This window comes from Kogia breviceps, chromosome 4, assembly GCF_026419965.1.
Source record: "Kogia breviceps isolate mKogBre1 chromosome 4, mKogBre1 haplotype 1, whole genome shotgun sequence".
NCBI classification, from domain to species: Eukaryota; Metazoa; Chordata; class Mammalia; order Artiodactyla; family Physeteridae; genus Kogia; species Kogia breviceps.
Genome location: NC_081313.1, coordinates 136,341,588 through 136,364,940, shown reverse-complemented (window position 1 = coordinate 136,364,940; position 23,353 = coordinate 136,341,588). Strand labels below are relative to the sequence as shown.

At 39.6% G+C, this 23,353-nt stretch overlaps 1 protein-coding gene and 1 long non-coding RNA gene across 5 annotated transcripts in view; one reads left to right on the top strand and one right to left on the bottom strand.

Annotated features, from left to right (window-relative positions):
* The window catches only part of CLINT1 (clathrin interactor 1), a 66,655-nt gene extending 49,238 nt beyond the window's left edge, over positions 1-17,417 (bottom strand). For all 4 annotated transcript variants that reach the window (XM_059062912.2, XM_059062914.2, XM_059062913.2 and 1 more), the window contains exon 1: positions 17,152-17,417. In XM_059062912.2, the coding sequence (XP_058918895.1) occupies positions 17,152-17,192 (41 nt within the window). In that variant the 5' untranslated portion in view covers positions 17,193-17,417. The remainder of the gene's footprint in view (positions 1-17,151) is intronic.
* Positions 17,366-23,353, top strand: part of LOC136794064 (uncharacterized) — a 374,692-nt gene continuing 368,704 nt past the window's right edge. The window contains exons 1-3 of the long non-coding RNA XR_010840289.1: positions 17,366-17,490; positions 19,035-19,112; positions 22,455-22,565. This is a non-coding gene — a long non-coding RNA (uncharacterized lncRNA). The remainder of the gene's footprint in view (positions 17,491-19,034; positions 19,113-22,454; positions 22,566-23,353) is intronic.

Here is a 23,353-nt window from a genome sequence, read left to right as displayed (position 1 = left end):
TGTGGGATCCTCCCAGACCAGGGCTCGAACCCGTGTCCCCTGCATTGGCAGGCGGATTCTCAACCACTGCGCCACCAGGGAAGCCCCTCACAATATATTAACTCATTTAATTCTCTCAACATTCCTGGAAGGTAGACCTTATGCACATTTCATACAGAAATGCACAAAAAGTCTCTTGACTTACAATGTTTTCCCTCAAATACTCCTCCCACCCCTCATTTAAAAATAAAACTGAAACCCAAAGAAGTTTGCTCAGCTTGGGCATACTCATAACAAATTATCTTTTAAAATATGTGGCGCCCTATTTAAAATACCCTCTTAAGGTAATTTTATTAACTGTATTATGAGACTCCTTCAGGAAAAAAATATAAAAGAAAGTACTAAAATTAGTTAAGCTTAAAAAAAAGCATAGGGCTTCCCTGGTGGCGCAGTGGTTGAGAATCCGCCTGCCGATGCAGGGGACACGGGTTCGTGCCCTGGTCCGGGAAGATCCCACATGCCGCGGAGCGGCTGGGCCCGTGAGCCATGGCCGCTGAGCCTGAGCGTCCGGAGCCTGTGCTCCACAATGGGAGAGGCCACAACAGTGAGGCCCGCATAACACAAAAAAAAAAAAAAAAAAAAAGCATAAAACTCTTCTAAGAGAATGAGAATATTATGAAACATCCTGCACTGGGACAATATATGAAAACTACATCTTTGTAGACACAAATGCTTGACGTTGTACAGTTCGATCACAGCACTTATAGATGTTTTCACTTCTATATGATTAAGTTCAGATGCACTGCCAAATATCAAACACTAACTTAAAGTATATAACTAAGAAATCCTATCAATAGAATAATAAAATGAGAAATCCTGCACCTCAGCAGTGATAAATTTGGAAAACTACCTGTAAGTGAATTCAAATAATTTAAAAATTTTAAATAAAATTTAAAACTTAAAAATATTAAGTCAGCAATAGTTTTTTTCCCCCATTTTCATCCATGATCGATTAAACTTAGATTTACTCAAATGTATTTCCAAATCCCAAAAACTAGGCTCAATTTTTCTGACATGAAGGAAATTGCTTCCAGAACCTCACTACTAAAATTTTGAAGCCTATATAATTTATTTCCCCTCAAACTCAAACAAACACAAACCACCAAACATCTATACTTTAAATTATTTAATCTGGACTATGTGATTGGGGTAGAAGGGGGACCTCCCTTTGCAACAGAACAGCTTCTTAGACAGTATTCAGTAATGTCATCCTCTGCTTGGAACCAGCTGGGAGTAGATTCTTATCAGTGAGCCCACATCGTTTGACCTGTGCTTAAGATTTTTCACTCCATGTTTGATTCCTTATTTGGCCTTATCCTCCTTTCAGCAAACACATATTTTGAAATACCAGGATCTATCTTTTTCAGTAAGCCTTTGCTCCATCTTAATTGTTCTTTCCATTCTCTGAATTTCTACAGTATATATACCTATACCCCCAATTCAGATATCATATCATCTTATATTATTCTGTATTCTTCATGTGCTTGTCATGTGCATCCACTTCACAGAATCATAAGCTGCTATTGGAACCATAAGGTCTGTCAGTCAGTATACAGTACTGTACAGTGCTTGTGGTAGATATTTAATAAGCACTCACTGAAAGATCCTTATAAGATATGGTGAAGATTAGTAAGGATATCAGTAATGTATTTTCAGTTATTATATACCATTTAAACATTTACAACCTATGCCAAAAACATACTCCTTGGATAGGTACATAACGAACTAAGGAAAATTATTCCCCAATTATCCAATCTGAGCATAAGAAAAATTGGGAAAAGCTGTACATAATTCAGAGATTAATAAGACAAGTACTACAGGCACAGCTAACTGACCACAATATAAAGATCAAAACATTGTGTGAAACTTATTAAAGTTGTAGAAGCTGGCTAAAGGGGACTAATTCTGAAACACATACTACAGCTCATGACTGTCATGACACTTTTTTTTAGGATTAATTACAGTGAGCAAGTTCATTACAAGAAAAAAAAGATTTCCTTTTTCACCTATAACTGTTTACTTCTCGATCATTGAGGGGCATCCTACTTACATTATTCAGAGTATTACAAGAGGCCAGAAAAATGTTCTTTTATGACTGGTACATATACAGAAAAAAGGAATAAACATTCATTGAATTTGGTTCAGAACCTTATTATAAACTTTTTTCAAGTAATTTTTAACTTGTTTAAGGCATACATACACTAGTAATTCACCTACAGTGAATAATGTCTTATACAAGTTAGCAAAAACTGTTAAATATATGTTCTGAAAGCAGACACTAGATTTAAATCTAGACTCTATTTTCTAGATGTGTTACTTCGAGCAAGTTTCTGGACTTCTCTGTGGTCATTTTCCTCAACCACAAATTGAGAATAATAATAATGTTGTCACTATTCTTCTTGGCACATGACAAATGCTCAATAACGATTTGTTTTTATTAGAAATATCTGTACTTAAAAGATTTCTTCAGTAATATAAAACAGCTTACCAAATTTAACATACTCATTCAAAAAAATATTTATTGAACACCTACTGTATGTCACACACTAATTGAAGTAAGTAATAAAGCAGTAAACAAAACGAAGTCCCCGCCCTCAAGGAGTTTATAACCCAGAGGCAGCAGATGGAACAAATTATAGGATTAAAATTTTTATTTGGCTTCATGAGAAATGAGCCACACTTCAGAAACCCATTCAGTACCAAACTTATAACTATAAACCAAACATATCAAACTAAGGATATTATTTTTAACCATTATGGTTTAACTTAAAGTAAAAAGTTTTAATCATACAATCTTAAGTCACTTTAAAAAATTACAAGTGATGAATATGCACACTGTTCTTTAATGATTTGCTAAAACTGCATAGAAACAAATAGCAAGAAAAATAAATAATTGAATTTTAAATATATGTCTCCTTTCTACTATAAAAATAAAAGCTACCTAAGGGAATTCCCTGGCAGGCTAGTGATTAGGACTCCATGCTTTCACTGAGAGGGTCCATTGCATAAGTCATGTGGCATGGCCAAAAAAAAAAAAAAAAAAAAACCCTATCTGGACGAGAATTTTTTTGAGTGAAACATTTTTAAATGCATACATACACATTTATCACATAATGGTAAGTTTGTGTGGAAGTTATAAAAAAATTATTTATATTAGAATTAGGTAGAACTTACTCTCCTAAGAATTTCTAAACTAAATAAAACTCGTATGTCAAGAAAAGACACTCCAAAATAACTGGCTAACTAGACTTCTCTTAAGTACAAAACACTCTTGGCTATTGTTGTACATTAACAAAACCACTCATATTTACTATAGTCCATAGTCATAAGGAGCTATCAATACATGGGAATGCATTATGTTATTTTACCTGCATGAAATTTTCTGGCTAAAGGGCTCTGGTAAGCCAAAAGAATTTCTTGCCAGTTTGGGAGAGTGTACTGAAAAACTGGAAAGCACACTGCAATGTGCTTTCTTTATATATACTGCTCATCCATTATCAGAGAATATGAATTGGATGTCACATTTTAGAGGATTCTTTTTCTTGATTTTGTTCAGTTTCTTTAAGGATAGACTGTCAACTTCAAATTGCTCTCATAAAATAAATCTTTTTATATTTTAGAAGAAATATTTTAGATTAGCAGCATCTTTAACATCTTGAGAAAATACAGAACAAGCTGAATAAAAATTAGCAGATGGAAATGCAATATGTCCTTCCAAAGACTTTATTCCTTACTTACGTCTTTTGAGTTATTTCTGTAATATGCTTTACAATATTAAAGGCATTTGTGATTTGATGAACACAACATAAGGCACACATTACAGATATTTTTATAAGTTCTCCTATACATTGCTTAACTTGTCTATTGAGGTGAATATACTTTGAAAATGATGATTTATGGATTAAGACACAGCTCTTACATACTTGTAAATAATCTACTCTGACATTTTCTTTATTCCTTCAAACACTATATTCCTTTCACTTTTTTCTACACATTATAAATTGTTATAAATTACTTTTTAAATTACACAATAATGACAGTGTTTCAAGACTTTATTTTATTTCAAGTGCTATGCTAAGTATTTCACGTAAATATAATCCTCACAAGAACCCTGTAAAATAAATACCATCCTATTTTATAGAAGGGAAAGTTTGGAGATACTGTCCCAATCCCCAAGATCACTATTTCTTAGTGGTGGACCTAAGATTTCAATCCAGTTCCGATCTCTGAACCACAAACATCTTCCCAGATCCAGTAAACATTAAGCAGAGGTATCTATATATAAGAGTGTGTATAGGACTTCCCTGGTGGCACAGTGGTTAAGAATCGGCCAGCCAATGCAGGAGACACAGGTTCAAGCCCTGGTCCGGGAAGATCCCACATGCTGCAGAGCAACTAAGCTCATGTGCCATAACTACTGAGCCTGCAAGCTACAACTACTGAGCCACATGCCACAACTACTGAAGCCCACGGGCCTAGAGCCTGTGCTCTGCAACAAGAGAAGCCACCACAATGAGAAGCCTGCGTACCACAAGGAAGAGTAGCCCCCGCTCACCACAACTAGAGAAAGCCTGCACGCAGCAACAAAGAACCAAAGCAGCACCCCCCCAATTTTTTTTTTAAAGTGTGGATAGCTAGCAAATTACTATAAACATATATAGATGGGACTTTCCTGGTGGAGCAGTAGTTAAGAATCCACCTGCCCCGTTGCAACATCATGCCAGCCTCGGCCGCCACAGGCTCGCCCCGCATTCCATACCCCTCTCTCCCCCTGGCTTGAGTGAGCCACAGCCCCCTAATTAGTTGATCCTTTAACCCCGTCCTGTCTGAGTGAAGAACAGAAACCCTCAGGCGACCTACAGGCAGAGGAGGGGCCAAATCCAAAGCTGAACCCCAGGAGCTGTGCGAACAAAGAAGAGAAAGGGAAATTTCTCACAGCAGCCTCAGGAGCAGCGGATTAAATCTCCACAATCAACTTGATGTACCCTGCATCTGTGGAACACCTGAATAGACAACGAATCATCCCCAAATTGAGGCGGTGGACTTTGGCAGCAACGATATATATATTTTTTCCCTTATTTTCTTTCTGTGAGTGTGTATGTGTATGCTTCTTTGTGTGATTTTTGTCTGTATAGCTTTGCTTTTAACATTTGTCCTAGGGTTCTGTCTGTCCATGTTTATAAATTACTTTTAAATTCTTTTATTTTTAATAATCATTTTTTATTTTAATAACTTTATTTTATTTATTTTCTTTCTTTTTTCTCCCTTTTCTTCTGAGCCATGAGGCTGACAGGGTATTTGGTGCTCCAGCCGGGTGTTAGGCCTGTGCGTCTGAGGTGGGAGGCCAAGTTCAGGACATTGGTCCACCAGAGACCTCCCAGATCCACATAATATCAAACAGCGAAAGCTATCCCAGAGATCTCCATCTCAACATTAAGACCCAGCTCCACTCAACGACCAGCAAGCTACAGTGCTGGACACCCTGTGCCAAACTACTAGCAAGACAGGAACACAACCCCATCCATTAGCACTGAGGCTGCCTAAAATCATAATAAGGCCAGAGACACCCCAAAACACACCACCAGACGTCGACCTGCCCACCAAAAAGACAGATCCAGCCTCATCCACCAGAACACAGGCACCAGTCCCCTCCACCAGGAAGCCTACACAACCCACTGAACCAATCTTAGCCACAGTGGACAGACACCAAAAACAATGGGAACTATGAACCTGCAGCCTGAGAAAAGGAGACCCCAAACACAGTAAGTTAAGCAAAATTAGAAGACAGAAAATCACACAGCAGATGAAGGAGCAAGGCAAAAACCCACCAGACCTAACAAACGGAGAGGAAATAGGCAGTCTACCTGAAAAAGAATTCAGAATAATGATAGTAAAGTTGATCCAAAATCTTGGAAATAGAATAGAGAAAATACAAGAACCGTTTAACAAGGAACTAGAAGAACTAAAGAGCAAACAAACAGTGATGAACAACACAATAAATGAAATTAAAAATTCTCTAGAAGGGATCAATAGCAGAATAACTGAGGCAGAGGAATGGATAAGTGACCTGGAAGATAAAATAGTTGCAATAACTACTGCAGAGCAGAATAAAGATAAAAGAATGAAAATAATTGAGGACAGTCTCAGAGACCTCTGGGACAACATTAAACGTACCAACATTTGAATTATAGGGATGCCAGAAGAAGAAGAGAAAAAGAAAGGGACTGAGAAAATATTTGAAGAGATTATAGTTGAAAACTTCCCTAATATGGAAAAGGAAATAGTCAGTAAAGTCCAAGAAGCGCAGAGAGTCCCATACAGCATAAATCTAATTAAGGAGAAGTATGCCAAGGCACATATTAATCAAACTATCAAAAATTAAATACTAAGAACAAATATTAAAAGCAGCAAGGGAAAAGCAACAAATAACATACAAGGGAATCCCCATAAGGTTAACAGCTGATCTTTCAGCAGAAATTCTGCAAGCCAGAAAGGAGTGGCAGGACATATTTAAAGGGATAAAAGGTAGAAAACTACAACCAAGACTACTCTACCCAGCAAGGATCTCATTCAGATTTGATGGAGAAATTAAAACCTTTAAAGACAAGCAAAAGCTAAAAGAGAATTCAGCAACACCAAACCAGCTTTACAACAAATGCTAAAGGAACTTCTCTAGGCAGGAAACACAAGAGAAGGAAAAGACCTACAATAACAAACCCAAAACAATTAAGAAAATGGTAATAGGAACATACATATCAATAACTAGCTTAAATGTAAATGGATTAAATGCTCCAACCAAAAGATAGACTGGCTGATTGGATACAAAAACAAGACCCACATATATGCCGTCTACAAGAGACCGACTTCAGACATAGGGACATATACAGACTGAAAGTGAGGGGATGGAAAAATATTCCATGCAAAGGGAAATCAAAAGAAAGCTGCAGTAGCAATTCTCATATCAGACAAAACAGACTTTAAAATAAAGACTATTACAAGAGACAAAGAAGGACACTACATAATGATCAAGGTATTGATCCAAGAAGAAGATATAACAATTGTAAATATTTATGCACCCAACATAGGAGCACCTCAATACATAAGGCAAATGCTAACAGACATAAAAGGGGAAATCAACAGTAACGCAATCATAGTAGGGGACTTCAACACCCCACTTTCACCAATGGACAGATCATCCAAAATGAAAATAAATAAGGAAACACAAGCTTTAAATGATACATTAAACAAGATGGACTTATTTGATATTTATAGGACATTCCATGCAAAAACAACAGAATACACTTTCTTCTCAAGTGCTCATGGAACATTCTGCAGGATAGACCATATCCTGGGTCACAAATAAAGCCTTGGTAAATTTCAGAAAACTAAAATGGTATCAAGTATCTTTTCTGACCACAACGCTATGAGACTAGATATCAATTACAGGACAATATCTGTAAAAAAATACAAACATATGGAGGCTAAACAATACACTACTTTATAACCAAGAGATCACTGAAGAAATCAAAGAGGAAATCAAAAAATACCTAGAAACAAATGATAACGAAAACAGAATGACCCTAAATCTATAGGATGCAGCAAAAGCAGTTCTAAGAGGGAAGTTTATAGCAATACAATGCTACCCCAAGAAAAAAGAAACATCTCAAATAAACAACCTAACCTTACCCCTAAAGCAATTAGAGAAAGAAAAAGAAAAAAAAAACCCAAAGTTAGAGGAAGGAAAGAAATCATAAAGATCAGATCAGAAATTAAAATGAAAAAGAAATGAAAGAAATAGTAAAGATCAATAAAACTAAAAGCCAGTTCTTTAAGATAAACAAAATTGATAAACCATCAGCCACACTAATGAAGAAAAAAAGGAAGACTCAAATCAATAGAATCAGAAATGTAAAAGGAGAAGTAACAACTGACACTGCAGAAATACAAAAGATCATGAGAGATTATTATAAGCAACTATATGCCAATAAAATGGACAACCTGAAAAAATGGACAAATTCTTAGAAAAGCACAACATTCCAAGACTGAACCAGGAAGAAATAGAAAATATAAACAGTCCAATCACAAGCACTGAAATTGAGACTCTGATTAAAAATCTTGCAACAAACAAAAGCCCAGGACCAGATGGCTTCACAGGCGAATTCTATCAAACATTCAGAGAAGAGCTAACACCTATCCTTCTCAAACTCTTCAAAAATATAGCAGAGGGAGGAACACTCCCAAACGCATTCTACATGGCCACCATCACCCTGATACCAAAACTAGACAAAGATGTCACAAAGAAAGAAAACTACAGGCCAATACCACTGACAAACATAGATGCAAAAATCCTCAACAAAATACTAGCAAACAGAATCCAACAGCACATTAAAAGGGTCATACACCATGATCAAGTGGGGTTTATCCCAGGAATGCAGGGATTCTTCAATATATGCAAATCAATTAGATACACCATATTAACAAATTGAAAAAGAACCATATGATCATCTAAATAGCTGCAGAAAAAGCTTGTGACAAAATTCAACACCCACTTATGATAAAAACCCTCCAGAAACGAGGCATAGAGGAAACTTACCTCAACATATTAAAGGCTATATATGACAAACTCACAGCCAACATCATTCTCAATGGTGAAAAACTGAAACCATTTCCACTAAGATCAGGAACAAGACAAGGTTGCCCACTCTCACCACTCTTACTCAACAGTTTTGGAAGTTTTAGGCACAGCAATCAGAGAAGAAAAAGAAATAAAAGGGATCTCAATCAGAAAAGAAAAAGTAAAGCTGTCACTGTTTGCAGATGACATGATACTATACATAGAGAATCCTAAAGATGGTACCAGAAAACTAATAGAGCTAATCAATGAATTTGGTAAAGTAGCAGGATACAAAATTAATGCACAGAAATCTCTGGCATTTCTACACTCTATAATGATGAAAAATCTGAAAGAGATATCAAGGAAACTCCCATTTACCATTGAAACAAAAAGAATAAGATACCTAGGAATAAACCTACCTAGGGAGACAAAAGACCTGTATGCAGAAAACTATAAGACAATGATGAAAGAAATTAAAGATGATACAAAGAGATGAAGAGATATACCATGTCCTTCGATTGGAAGAATCAACATTGTGAAAATGACTCTACTACCCAAAGCAATCTACAGATTCAATGCAATCCCTATCAAACAACCACTGGCATTTTTCACAAACTAGAACAAAAAATTTCATAATTTGTATGGAAACACAAAAGACTCCGAATAGCCAAGGCAATCTTGAGAAAGAAAAACGAAGCTGGAGGAATCAGACTCCCTGACTTCAGACTATACTACAACGCTACAGTAATCAAGACAGTATGGTACTGGCACAAAAACAGAAATATAGATCAATGGAACAGGATAGAAAGCCCAGAGATAAACTCACACACATATGGTCGCCTTATTTTATTTATTTATTTATTTATTTTGCGGTACGCGGGCCTCTCACTGTTGTGGTCTCTCCTGTTGTGGAGCACAGGCTTCGGATGCACAGGCTCAGCGGCCATGGCTCACGGGCCTAGCTGCTCTGCGGCACGTGGGATCTTCCCGGACCGGGGCATGAACCTGTGTCCCATACATCAGCAGGCGGACTCTCAACCACTGCGCCACCAGGGAAGCCCTGGTCAGCTTATTTTTGATAAAGCAGGCAAGAATATACAATGCAGAAAAAGCCTCTTCAATAAGTGGTGCTCGGAAAACTGGACAGCTACATGTAAAAGAATGAAATAAGAACACTCCCTAGTACCATACACAACAATAAACTCAAAATGCAGTAAAGACCTAAATGTAAGGCCAGACACTATAAAACTCTTAGAGGAAAACATAAGCAGAACACTCTACGACATAAATCACAGCAAGATCCTTTCTGACCCACCTCCTAGAGAAATGGAAATAAAACCAAAAATAAACAAATGGGACCTAATGAAACTTAAAAAGCTTTTGCACAGCAAAGGAAAACATAAACAAGACAAAAAGACAACCCTCAGAATGGGAGAAAACATTTGGAAATGAAGCAACTAACAAGGATTAATCTCCAAAATTTACAAGCAGCTCATGCAGTTCAATATCAAAAAACCAACCAACCCAATTGATAAATGGGCACAAGGTTCAAACAGACATTTTTCCAAAGCAGATATACAGATTGCCAACAAACACATGAAAGGATGCTCAACATCACTAACCATTAGAGAAATGCAAATCAAAACTACAATGAGGTATCACCTCACACCAGTCAGAATGGCCATCATCAAAAATTCTGCAAACAATAAATGCTGGAGAGGGTGTGGAGAAAAGGGAACCCTCCTGTACTGTTGGTGGGAATGTAAATTGATACAGCCACTATGGAGAACAATATGGAGGTTCCTTAAAAAACTAAAAATAGAACTACCATACAACCCAGCAATCCCACTACTGGGCATATACCAAGAAAACCATAATTCAAAAAGAGTCATGTACCACAATGTTCACTGCACCTCTGTCTACAATAGCCAGGACATGGAAGCAACCTAAGTGTCCATCGACAGATGAATGGATAAAGAAGATGTGGCATATATATACAATGGAATATTACTCAGCCATTAAAAGAAACGAAATTGAGTTATTTGTAGTGAGGTGGATGGACCTAGAGTCTGTCATACAGAGTGAAGTCAGTCAGAAAAACAAATACCATATGCTGATACATATATATGGAATCTAAGAAAAAAAAAGGTTATGAAGATCCTAGGGGCAGGACAGGAATAAAGATGCAGATGTTGAGAAAGGACTTGAGGACACGGGGAGGGGGAAGGGTAAGATGGGACAAAGTGAGAGAGTGGCATGGACTTACAAATACTACCAAATGTAAAATAGATAGCTAGTGAGAAGCAGCTGCATAGCGCAGGGAGATCAGCTCGGCACTTTGTGGCCACCTAGAGGGGTGGAATAGGGAGGGTGAGAAGGAGACGCAAGAGGGAGGAGATATGGGGATAAGAGGGAGGAGATATGGGGATATATGTATATGTACAGCTGATTCACTTTGTTATAAAGTAGAAACTAACACACCATTGTAAAGCAATTATACTCCAATAAAAAAATTAGTAGAAAAGAAGGAAAAGAATAAAGAACGTTGTCACCAGTCAAAAAAAAAAGAATCCACCTGCCAATGCAGGGGACACGGGTTCAAGCCCTGGTCTGGGAAGACTCCACATGCCATGGAACAACTAAGCCAGAGCGCCACAACTACTGAGCCTGCGATCTAGAGCCCACAAGCCACAACTACTGAGCCTGTATGCCACAACTACTGAAGCTCGTGCGTCTATAGCCTGTGCTCCGCAACAAGAGAATCCACCGCAATGAGAAAAGCCCGCGCACACCACAAAAACCCAACTCATCCAAAAATTAATTAATTAATTTAAAATATATATATAGATGGACACACACACATAATTAGACTAAACAATGAAAGCTCATATGAAGTGACACCTTAGGAAAAAAAAAAGAATAAACAGTTAAATATATTGTCCCAGAATGTTAAGTAATGTCAGCTGAGACTAAAGAGAGCTAAATCTTTATATATAAGACCCATTACAAGAACTAAAAATGTACTTTGAATCTATGAAGTAGTCTTGCTGCCCCCCAAATTGGAACTTGAATTTATCAAGTGAATAGATAAAATTACCGAATTGCAGGAAATACAGAGGTTAGAAAAACACTTAAACAACCCTATGGGATCCAATTAGCAAAAACCAAACTGAGGAAAGCACAAAAAACTCAAGTTTCTTCAACACGTAAACCTTTAAGAGGGAAAAAAAGAAGACAGAGATTGAACCTACACATTAAAAGAATAAAGAGATATACCCACCAACTCAGAAACATCAAAGAGGAATCATGAGGCAAATGAGAAACAAATGCTGACTGGGCATTTGATATTAAGTAATCATCCTTTTTAAAAGGTGTGATAATGGTATTATGGTTATGATTTTTTAAAAGTTGACTCTACTTTTGGGAGATTGATATACTTACAGATGAAATGATACAGTGTCTGGAATTTGCTTCAAAATAATACAGAGTGGGGGTGGTAGGCAGAGGCACAGATAAAGCAAGACTAGTCAGACTGTTGAAGTTAGGTCTGTGTACACAGAGCTTCATTACAACAGTCCCTCCAGTTTTGGATATATTTGAAATCTTCCATAATAAAAGCCAAAAAGTAAATTCCAACCAGACAGATCTAAATATTAAAGATAAAACAATAAAATTTCTTCAAGACTAAAAAAAGTTATTTAAGCTGCCTATACTCTTCCTTTTTTTCTTAAAGGAAATATTAAATAAACATTGGAAATAAGTAAGAAAATAATACAAGAGCATAGAAAAAGGTTCAACTGTGGAGTCATACTGTAAAACCCAGGAGTGAGTACTATTAAGTGGTACTTAAAATAAAAAAGGCCAAATAATTTGAGTGGACGCATAGTAAACAAATGAAAAACTACTTGAAAACAGGAAGGGCACAGGAAAATGTAAGAGGCAGCTAAGAGCTTTTTAAAAGCACCTTGGCAATGGTACTAAACAGACTAATTTGAACTACAGAAAATCACTCCTAAGAAATGCTGGCAAAGATAAAATCATCTTTCTTTGCAATTAAATTCTTAATATCTACTTGTGTCCAGTTACTAGAAGAGAGGAAGGAAGGATAATGAATTTACTGTTTCAGCAATAACAACTGGTTTAAAGAAAAGTTGACAGGGGGAGACTAGAAAGCTGAAAATCACCTTTGTTTTCAAGTTCTAAGAAGCAAACTGAACAGAGATTTACTGGTAAGATAGGGAAATAGGGGGAACACATCCGAGGACTGAAGTGGAAAACCAATGATAAGTTCAAGTGCACCAATTTGCAGGGGCAAATTTCTTGAAGGCAGGTAATGTGTTTTTCAAGTTCAGAAAATACAGTACTATTCCAATAAATAATAAATGTATTATCTGTTGAAATTACTGAATGAAATATTTTCTATAAAAGCAAAGGGTTCTCCCTCTGGGGTCAGCTAGACTAGATCAGTAGTTTCCACAGTTCTACTACATTATGTGACCATTTAGAAACTAAAATCATGCAAATAACACCAACAAAAATCAACTTATGGGGGAAAAAATGCAAGCTATGCTTAAGAGAATAACTTAAAATGCAGTATCTATAGCAGTTGCCTTAGGACCTTGGCCAGCCCTGTTTGAATCACTATCATAAAAAGAATAGGGCTCTTCCCTAGTGGCGCAGTGGTTAGGAATCTGCCTGCGAATGCAGGGGACATGGGTTCAAGCCCTGGTCTGGGAAGATCCCACATGCTGTGGAGCAACTAAGCCCGTGAGCCACAACTACTGAGCCTGCGCGTCTGGAGCCTGTGCTCTGCAACGGAAGAGGCCCCAGCAGTGAGAGGCCCGCGCACCGTGATGAAGAGTGGCCCCTGCTCGCCGCAACTGGTGAAAGCCCTTGCACAACAGCCAAAAATAAAAAAAAAATTTATTAAAAAAAAAAAGAAGAACAGAATAGGGGCCACTGATGAAATAGATTTACTGTTAATATTATTCCCTGCATGAAGAGAAGGATTGGCTGGGCTTGAACAGTAAGTAGCAGTTTGATTGACCACTACCAGGTTACCTTCACTGCATTTCCAAAATTTGAAGAAAAAAGACAACAGAACTGTAGCAACTTTCAATTTATACCATAAACAGGATAACAAAATATAAAAGTGTTCAATTTTATTACAGCCTCAAATAAAGGGAGGCAGGTCAAAGGATGACAATGGTCAAGCTTTTCCCAGTTGGTGGGAGTGGTGCCACTTATCCTTTCCTGCCACAGCTCTCTTTAATGCAACTCGAGTACAAGTGGGAGGAAACTGGCACTCCAAGCTCTGGCTGGCCTATGGTTTTATCTGCTTTTCCTCAGTTTCAGAATGTTCTGCAAAACAGAGCCATTTAATACCACCAGCAGTGCAACAATTGTGGAAAATATCTCTCCAATCTTCCATAAAATCTCAAAAGCCAGTATTTGAAATATATCATTGTACTTAAGAACTGCCACCATGCTGGATCTAACAGTAGCTCCAGAGGACACATTTTGAAAGACCACATTTTTCTTTCTGAAGTAAACCTCAATGGGTAGGGATATATGCTAAATAAAAGTCCTAATTTTCCGGAGTCATGGGTTGCACTTATTTACTGCATAAAGCATTTAAATATAACATTTATTGATTGCCACATTTAAACAAAATTCCTTTTTCAGCTGAAACTGTCTCTGGAGGATAATGACTTTCTAAAATTTATCTGCTCTTATGAAATATTTGCTCTGTTTTTTTGCCCCCTGATAGAAATTCATGCCTCCAATATGCCAGCGAAGTTGGAAAAAGTCTTACTCTAGCCCAATCCCATCAATTTAAAGATAAGGAATCCAAGGTCTGGAGAGTCATATGATTCTGCCTCAGATCAGACATATGGCTAATTTAAAAGGCAGTATCAGAATCTGAACCCAGGTCTCCTAAACCTCTAGCCAGTGCTATGTCATATAAAGCCTCATTTTATTCAACAAAGCTCTCAGAGGAGTCCTAGTCACTTCATTGTTTCCTCATTTGCAAGTTTCCTCATCACCTTACCCCCTTGATAATAAGAACAGCAGTTCTATGGATCTGCTTCAACTTCATTATGGCAATTTAAGGTGAACAGTCTAAATGCACACAGTGCCACAGGTACTGGTTCTGTAAAATGCTTTCATTTGGGGGGAAGAATTTCTTCTCTCCTGCCAGTGAAAGATGAAAATTAAATTCTGAGTATTCATCAGTAAAATAACCTCATGTTGTAATCCTAATATCATGTGTCAGACACCCAGAAAGCTTTAAAAAGTCCTTGGTGGCAACATTCTTACATGTTCTTGAATAACTTGGTTCAAGTCTCCATTCTAAATTCGGTAGTAAAAAGGAAGAGAGAAGTTATTTTTCAACAGCAGCTCTTCCACTAGATTGACCTGATAACTATTTATGTGACAAATTTAACCTGAAGCACTTGAAAATTAGTAACAAAGGTGATAAAAACATATGAAACGAACAATTAAAGCAGAAATATTGCCTTGAGTTGTCTCCTGAAAAATGTACAGTCTCTTGAAATTTTTCGGTACTACAGATTTAGTCCCCTAAGATAAGAAAGTGTTTTTTTAGTGGTTTTTCTTCCACTGTCCTCTGGCTAAGAAATAAAGAGATAGTTTTATAGAGGCTTTTGGATTTTTAAAGACTATTTAAGCTGGTATCCTAGTCTTACACCAAATATTAAAAAACAACCAACAAACCTGGATCTGGAAAAAAAAAAAAACATGATTTTACTTTATCTTTGGAAAGCAAAGGTTATATAAATAGCACAACAAAACTAAAATAAAGGACTGAGAACTTAACGGTCAAGTAAATAGTTGATAAAGCAAAATTACCAAATCACTTTTCAAACATGGAGCTTCTCTCTTAATGAAGTTTAATCTTACTCTTGATGCAGAACATCTGCTATAGTTATCAAAAGCATACTGATCTAAACCTACTGTATTAAGGGCTTTATATGCTATCTAAGTCCTTAGCCCTTAATTCTCACAACAACTCTCTAAGTATCTATCATTATTTCCATATTGCACCTGAGAAAACTGGGGCACTTCAAGGTTAAGTAATCTGCCAAGGTTACAGAGCTTCAATCCAGCTCTGCAGGTTCACAAACCTGTGCTCCTTAGGCACTCTACTGCCTTCTTGGTAGCACAGAAAACTTGAAAATATGGTCAGACTCTAAATTCTATCTGATGTATTACCCGAGCCACTGTGAATATTTTTCTTATAGTTGATTTATAATATTAGCTTCGGGTGTACAACAGCGATTCGATATTTTCATATATTATACTCCGTTTAAAGTTATTATAAAATTTTGGCTATATTCCCTGTGCTGTACATTACATCCTTGGATCTAATTTATTTTATACCTAGTAGCTTGTTTCTCTTAATTATTTTTTCTGGGGTCAAGAAAGCCTCAAGTATTTGCCATCTACACTTCCTGATTTTAGGTTGGGTGAGTGGCACAAATGAAATGTTTTTGTCACCACACATTTTATCATCATTAAAACCTGAAAGGAAGGTGAAAATTCTTAAACTTTATTTCCTGCTGGCCTAGCAGACCTTACTTAACCACTGTTATATCTAACTGATACACTCAATTTAAGTGTAAGATAATAAAGTTACCACTTAAATCTTAAAGAAAATCAACTATATATTAGTCATTTTACCTGTCAGGGAAGTTAAAAGTAGATCAACAGGATATAAACCTGGGTTGTTTCCTTCTTTAAGGGAAATTTCTTGTTAATTCAATGACTTGTTAATTAAACCAACTGGAACAAGTGGCCCTCCAAAAATAAAGTGTAATGGAAAAGGAAACAGAGGAAAAGAATCACAGTAAGCTATGTGGTGATCTACTCTCACTGATGTTAAAAAAGCGAAGGATGAGTCTCCTCTTGAGTAACTTCAGTCTGACCACAGTGGCCACCTGTTACACCTACCACCCACTCCAACACTTCAGGTTCATTAGGAATTAAAAGAAATCCAGCAAGGTAAAGGACACCTCCCGACCAGGCCTAAGGTCTCTGCACCACACTCTGAGGTGCACAAAGAGCCAGTGAAGTGAGTCCTCCACCCGCAAGCTTTCGCTGCTGCCCCGGAGGCAAAGCCCAAAGCCTGGGGCCAAGACAGCTCTCCGGCCAGGGCACTGACCCATCTCTAGACAACCCCGCCCCCTCCCCGACCAAAGTGTCTGTGCCTAGAAGGTTGGGGGTAGGGGCAGGGTGAGGAAGGCCTGCATAGGAGAAAAAAAGGCTAAGAGGATGTTTCGAACGAGGAAGGGTCCCTTCCCAGACTGGCGGTTCGGGACGCGGGCCGGGACCGAGGAGACAGCCGGACGCCGCCATGATGGGGCCGGCCGAGACGGGGGGCGTGACGCGGGAGGCCCCGCGCGTAGACCCGGCTCCCCTTTCCCCCCGCCCCTCCCCCGCGTGGGCCCTGGCCACAACTGACCCCAGATACTCACGCTTTGTCCACCAGCTCCCGCACCTTCCACATGTTCAACATCGTGCCCCGAGCGGGCTGAGTCGCCACCTCCCTTTCCTGTTCCCCACGGTCCCCAGAACCCTTCCGCGCCGGGACAGATCCAGGCCGGGGTCGCCGCCACCGCCGCCTCAAACTCCCCCAGTCAGCGCCTTATCGTGCCACAGCCGCGGCGCCGCCAGTGACACGTCGAGACGCGGGGACAGAGGCGCTGCGTGGAGCGGAAGTGCCCGACATTCCTCCCGCTGCGTGCGGGGCACCCTGGGACTTGTAGTTCTTTCAGCGCGCCAAGTGGGCCAGTTAAGCTGAGAGAGTTGCTGAGGTAAGATAAGTAGGGTTCCTCTTTATATATGTGTGTGTGTGTGTGTGTGTGTGTGTGTGTGTGTGTGTGTGTGTGTGTGTGTGTGTGTGTAAAATATTTATTTATTTTTGGCTGTGTTGGGTCTTCGTTTCTGTGTGAGGGCTTTCTCTAGTTGCGGCAAGTGGGGGCCACTCTTCATCGTGGTGCACGGGCCTCTCACTGTCGCGCCCTCCCTTGTTGGCTGAGCACAAGCTCCAGACGCGCAGGCTCAGTAGTTGTGGCTCACGGGCCTAGTTGCTCCGCGGCATGTGGGATCTTCCCAGACCAGGGCTCAAACCCGTGTTCCCTGCATTGGCAGGTAGGCTCTCAACCACTGCGCCACCAGGGAAGCCCAGTAGGGTCCCTCTTAAACTCTTGGGGTTCTCCGCACCCCTTCCCAGCCCCCTGACCCACAGAACCAGAAACTCTTAGGGGTGGGGTCGGCAGTCTGTGCTTTAACAAATCCTCCATGCTCACGTTGCAGAACCACCGGTATAGAATCTCGTCACACAAACTTGTTTTTCAAATATAAAGCATTGTTATGTTATTAATAATGGTTACATATAAGGAAGTGTGATTGGTATATGTATTCCTCATTGACAGAAGCAACGCTGAATTTGATTCCAAGTGTCCAAATATACTTCCTTCCCAGGGCTTTAGTTTACATCATTGTAAATTGAGGAGATTGTATTTTAAAAACTATCCCACTCTAATTCTGTGATACGGTGCTCTTATATTTAGGCTGCTACTTGATATCCTTGTTAAATACTGCGTTATAAAGCTCAGAAATTCAGTTCACACTCCCTGGGAAACTGTATAAAAACAGCAGTACAGGGGGCTTCCCTGGTGGCGCAGTGGTTGGAGGTCCGCCTGCCGATGCAGGGGATGCGGGTTTCGTGCCCCGGTCCCGGAGGATCCCGCATGCCGCGGAGCGGCTGGGCCCGTGAGCCATGGCCGCTGGGCTTGCGCTTCCGGAGCCTGTGCTCCGCAACGGGAGAGGCCACAGCAGTGAGAGGCCCGCGTACCGCAAAAAAAAAAACCAAAACAGCAGTACAACACTATGACAGGCCCAAGAACTTGGCAGGTGTATATTCTTAAAGCATAAGTATACATCCACACTGCATTCATTGTTTTATTTAAATGGTTGTTGTCACTTTATTTTTCACTTACTCATTTTTGACAGTGTTCATGTTAAAGCCACAAGCAACCTTAAAGTTCATTTGGTCCAACTGCTTAAATTTTATAGTTTTTTTCATTCTACAAAGTTTTACTGAGCATTTTCTATGTGCCAGGAGTGGGGAATACAGCTGGGAAGAAGACAGACAAGGCCTCAGCTCTCTTGGATCTTAAAGGTCCTTTGGAGGAAAACATAGTAATCAAGGGAACATTTAAGATAATTGCAGATAGAAAGTGCTTGAAGAAAACATTAGATAATGTTATGAAGAATGATGTTAGAGGAAGATAACATTAGGGAGTATTTAGGGCCTCTTTGAGCACTTTTTTTTTTTTTTTTTTTTGGCATGAAGGATCTTAGTTCCCCAACCTGGGATTGAACCCACGGCCTCTGCAGTGGAAGCCTAGAGTCATAACCACTAGACCGCCAGGTAAGTCCCCTGATGACATTTTACTTAAGCTGAAACTTGAGTGATAAAAAGGAGCTGGCAAAAAACAAACAAACAAAAAAAAACAACTGCAAGAAAAGAATTCCTGGTGAAGGGAACACATGAAGACTGATTCACAAAGGAGACCTGAAATTGATTGATGCTAGTCATGAAGCTAGGTAACAATGATCCCAAATCAAGAATCTAGAACATGTGACCCCTTAGTTCTTCAGGTCAAATCACCCCTTCATTTTGCATCCACTTAATAACTGGAAGCAGCTCTGAAAAAGAGTTTCAGTAATACTTTGGGATTTCAACGAGACAAGCAAGTTGAAAGAATTGCCAGGCAGAAAAGTACAAAAAGCAGAAATCAGGACAAAGCTCTCTGAGACCTTTGTCAAGATAGGATTGCTCAGGTAGACAGCAGTAAAGTGAGTTGGAGAGTGGGTGGGGAGGGGCAGGTAAAGAGATAGGCAGAGAAATGGGGCTTTCGAATGAGAAGTTTGTGTTTCCTGTTGAAAGGACTGTCCAGCTCAAGATTCAAAGGGTGGAATGTGGCCAGGGGAGATAAGAAAGGGAAACTGCTTTCCATAAATAAGAGCTCAGCAAGTTAACTTTCAAACAAGCGAGTTCAGGGTACACCAGCAGAATGAGCCTGGCATAAAAATAACCACCTTCCCTGCCCTCGGCCTGTTTGCACATTCATAGTAATTCATAGTCAGCGTCACCAGAGTTACCCAGAGAGTACAATGCTGTTATCTACTTTGCCTGATCCAACAAGTTTGAAAGTGTCTAGATTTATTCCAGAGTCATCACCTGTGGTGTTTTCACAGTTGACCAATGCCATCTAGAATATAACACAAAAAACCTGCCTGTCTACCTTTGATTTAAGAGAGCCCTTAATGGACTCAGAAAAACCAGACAAGGAGAGTTTGTTAAAAAGTGCTCTGGTCTCTAAAGACTAATCATTTGCATTTTAACAAAGTGTTCCATTTTTACCCTTTATCTTGCAAGTTTGGGAGCAGTTTCCATAGTAACTTCTTTGTGGCAATTTAAATGTGTCCACAGTAGAAAAATAAACAAGAAAAAGTCCCACCTACCCCTCTTCAGGAAAACATATTTTTCACTAAATGGGCTTTTAGTAAGGCCAAACCAACACAAGGTTTGAAAGCAAATGTACTCAGCAGTGTTATTTATGTGCCAGGAGCAATTGTAAACACTGCTTCTCTCCTATGGCTGGCTCCTTGGTGTTTCCTTCAGAGGAGTTTGATTCCTAGTAAAGGGCTGTGGCAGCCATGGGAAGGCTCCGGCTAGATCTTTCTTCGAGAGAACCAGTTGAGAGGAGTGTGGATGACCAGCAGCTCCGACAACCACTTCTTGGGGATCAGCCACAGCATTTATGCCAAGGCTGTGCTGTCATTGGGCTGCTCCCAGGCAATGACTGAGCAAGATGTTCTGGATTGAGGCTGTTTCTGCCCAAAGCAGGACTCCTCTGCTGGGCCAGCATTGCCTTGGGCTCCCCACTGACCTGGCCCACATTTCCTTGGAGCTTTGCTGCAACTGGACAGATTCTCTTCCAACCCAATCTTCCTTCTCCTTTCTCTCTTGACAGAATTTCCTTGTAGTCTGAAACTCTTCCCACGTACTCCTGTTCCTTCCTTTTATCCTTCAATAAATCTCTTATACTTCTAATTCCATCTTGGCTTTTGCTTCTTGCAGTATCCACACTGACACAAGAGGCAAACAGTTGTACCTTGGTTTCAGTAATTGGCCCAGAGAGTGTTGTTTTTGATCACACCTAACTATTCCTCTCTAGAAGTCAGGATACTTGGTTTCGAATCATATTATGAGGGTTGCCACAAGAGCTATGCAGATTATATATTGCATGACCCCAGGACCATTTCTGTGGACTACCATGGACTGTCAGACGATTAACCACAGACAGGAAGTATAAAGTAGTGGTTAAAAAGTGCAGATTTTGGACTCAGACAAACCTAGGCCCAAATTCTGTATCTGTTATTCAGTAGCTTGGTCCTTCTGAATAAGTAAATTAAACCGGTATAGCATAGTGGTTGTGAACTGGGACTCTGGAGCCAGATTGCCTGGGTTTGAATCTTAGTGTTGCTGCTTACTAGCTATGTGACCTTGGGGAAATTATTTGACATCTCTGTGACTCACTTTTCTTATCATAATGGGGATAACAGAAACCTACCTTAAAAGCTTTTTCAGACAATTAAGCTAATGTTTAAAAAGAACTTAGAATAGAACCTAACACAAAATAAACACTCAGTAAATGTTAGTATTCTTGCTGCTACTACTGCTGCTGCTAGTAATTGTATTAATCTGTAAAATTTATTCAATATTGCAAGTGTTTAGTAAGCTCCTACTATATTGCAGGCACTGTGCTAGGTGGTAAGGTGGTAGATGTATAACTGGAGATAAAACAGACATAGTAAACAAGCAGATATGGTAAACACAATAAATTCAAAGTGATGTGCTGAGGATTGAATGAAGTAATACATATAACTCATTTCACATTGAGTCTTGAATGTAGTAAGTGCTCACTAAATTCTACCTCATCATTATTATCAATCCCTTATGTGGATCTCAGCTTTTATCCTTATTAGCTGAGGGGTTGGTCTATCAGATATATCCTAAACCTAGCCATACATCAGAAATCCCTGGACATCTTTCAAAATTTCAGATTCTCTTTCCTAACCTTTGAGTTCTTGACTCAGTAGATGTATTAATCCCTATACTTTCAGTCATAGATGACAGAAACTCTCAAAACTAGCTTAAGCAAAGCAAAAGAATTTGTTGACCCAGGAGACGAGGAGTTTGGAGATAGAATTTGCCTCAGGAACTTAGCAGATATGGTCAGAACTCTCTCTGATTTTCATTTTCCTTCATTGCAGATAAGTTTCTTCTAGTTGGCAGGAAATAGGGCTACTACCGAGTGGAGAATGGGTTGCATTTTTTTCGATTAGGCATCCAGTGGGAAAGGGAAACTTTAATCTTTCATCCACTGAGTCTAATAGCACTGGGAATGACTGATTAGCCCGGTTTGGATCATGTACCTATCTTGGGGCCATGCATTATGGAATTGCTAGTCCTAGAAGAACCGTGTAGAGTGGGGAGAGAAAAGTTCTCTGAAGAAACTCTGAAGAAAGCCATGCCTCAACAGACAAGAATAGTTATTTACTACTGCAGGTCTAAGGTAGGGTCTAGAAATCTGTATTTTAAAAAGCCTCTTAGGTGATTTTGCCAGGGCTTGGGATGCCTTGAGTTAGATGACACAAGGTTCTTTCTAGCTCTGACTTTTTTTTTTTGGTCCACATCACACAGAAGTTGGGTTGTGGAGAGCAAAAGAGAAAAGAGTGCCATGGGGATAACTGAAAAGAAAAAGAAGCAATGAAGACGTAGGGAGTTTAGTGGAGCCGCAGCATCATGCAGCAGGTAAGCTGGTAGGAGGGCATGCCGTGGCTAACTCTCTGTTCTGCTGACAGTTGGGCTCTTCTTGGCTGAAATTCAGTCTCCTTTCAGGGCTGTTAGAGTGCTTGGGTGTACCTATTCAGAGAGCCTGGTAGGTTCTCTAAAGGGCTAACACAGTCCAGGGCCTTCTGCAGGAATGCACAGGTGCTGGCAGTAGGTGAGATGGAGGCAGAAGTGCTCTTGGAATCATTTTCCTGCCTCCTGGAATGCTCTCTCTCCTTCTGTCCCCTGACCACAGGCGAGCCCAGAGTAGATGTGCTGCTTCCGGTGGCTGGGCCTCTGAAAGCTCTATTCACAGGAATCCAAGTTGCCGTCAGTGAAGCAACTAGGCAGCCTGTGACTGTGGGAACTGATCTTGCTTTGTCAAGTGAGATTCAGGAGTGAACTGGGTGGATGTCAAAAAGAATGGGCTGGCTGGTTTCTGAGGCAGGGTCTTTCTGGATAAGGGCAAGTGTCCTGGGAAAGCCCCCAGGTGTTCAGAGTTCACAGGAGGCTTTGCTGGTCCTTGAACTCTTTATCAGTTCATTAAAAGAATTGTGCTCTAGTGGAAGAGCTCACTGCAGTGGACATCAAAAGAGTCTGATTGAGAGACCACTGTTCTTTAATAAACAGAATGAATGTGGGTAAAGCCTGGAGGTGAGGGGAGAGGTCAGTCAGCACAAGACGTGCTTTTTCTGGTAGGAAAGAGTTGACATTCAGTGTTTATAGAGCATCTGCAATGTGCAGTGGGGTTTAATAGTTGACTAAAACCT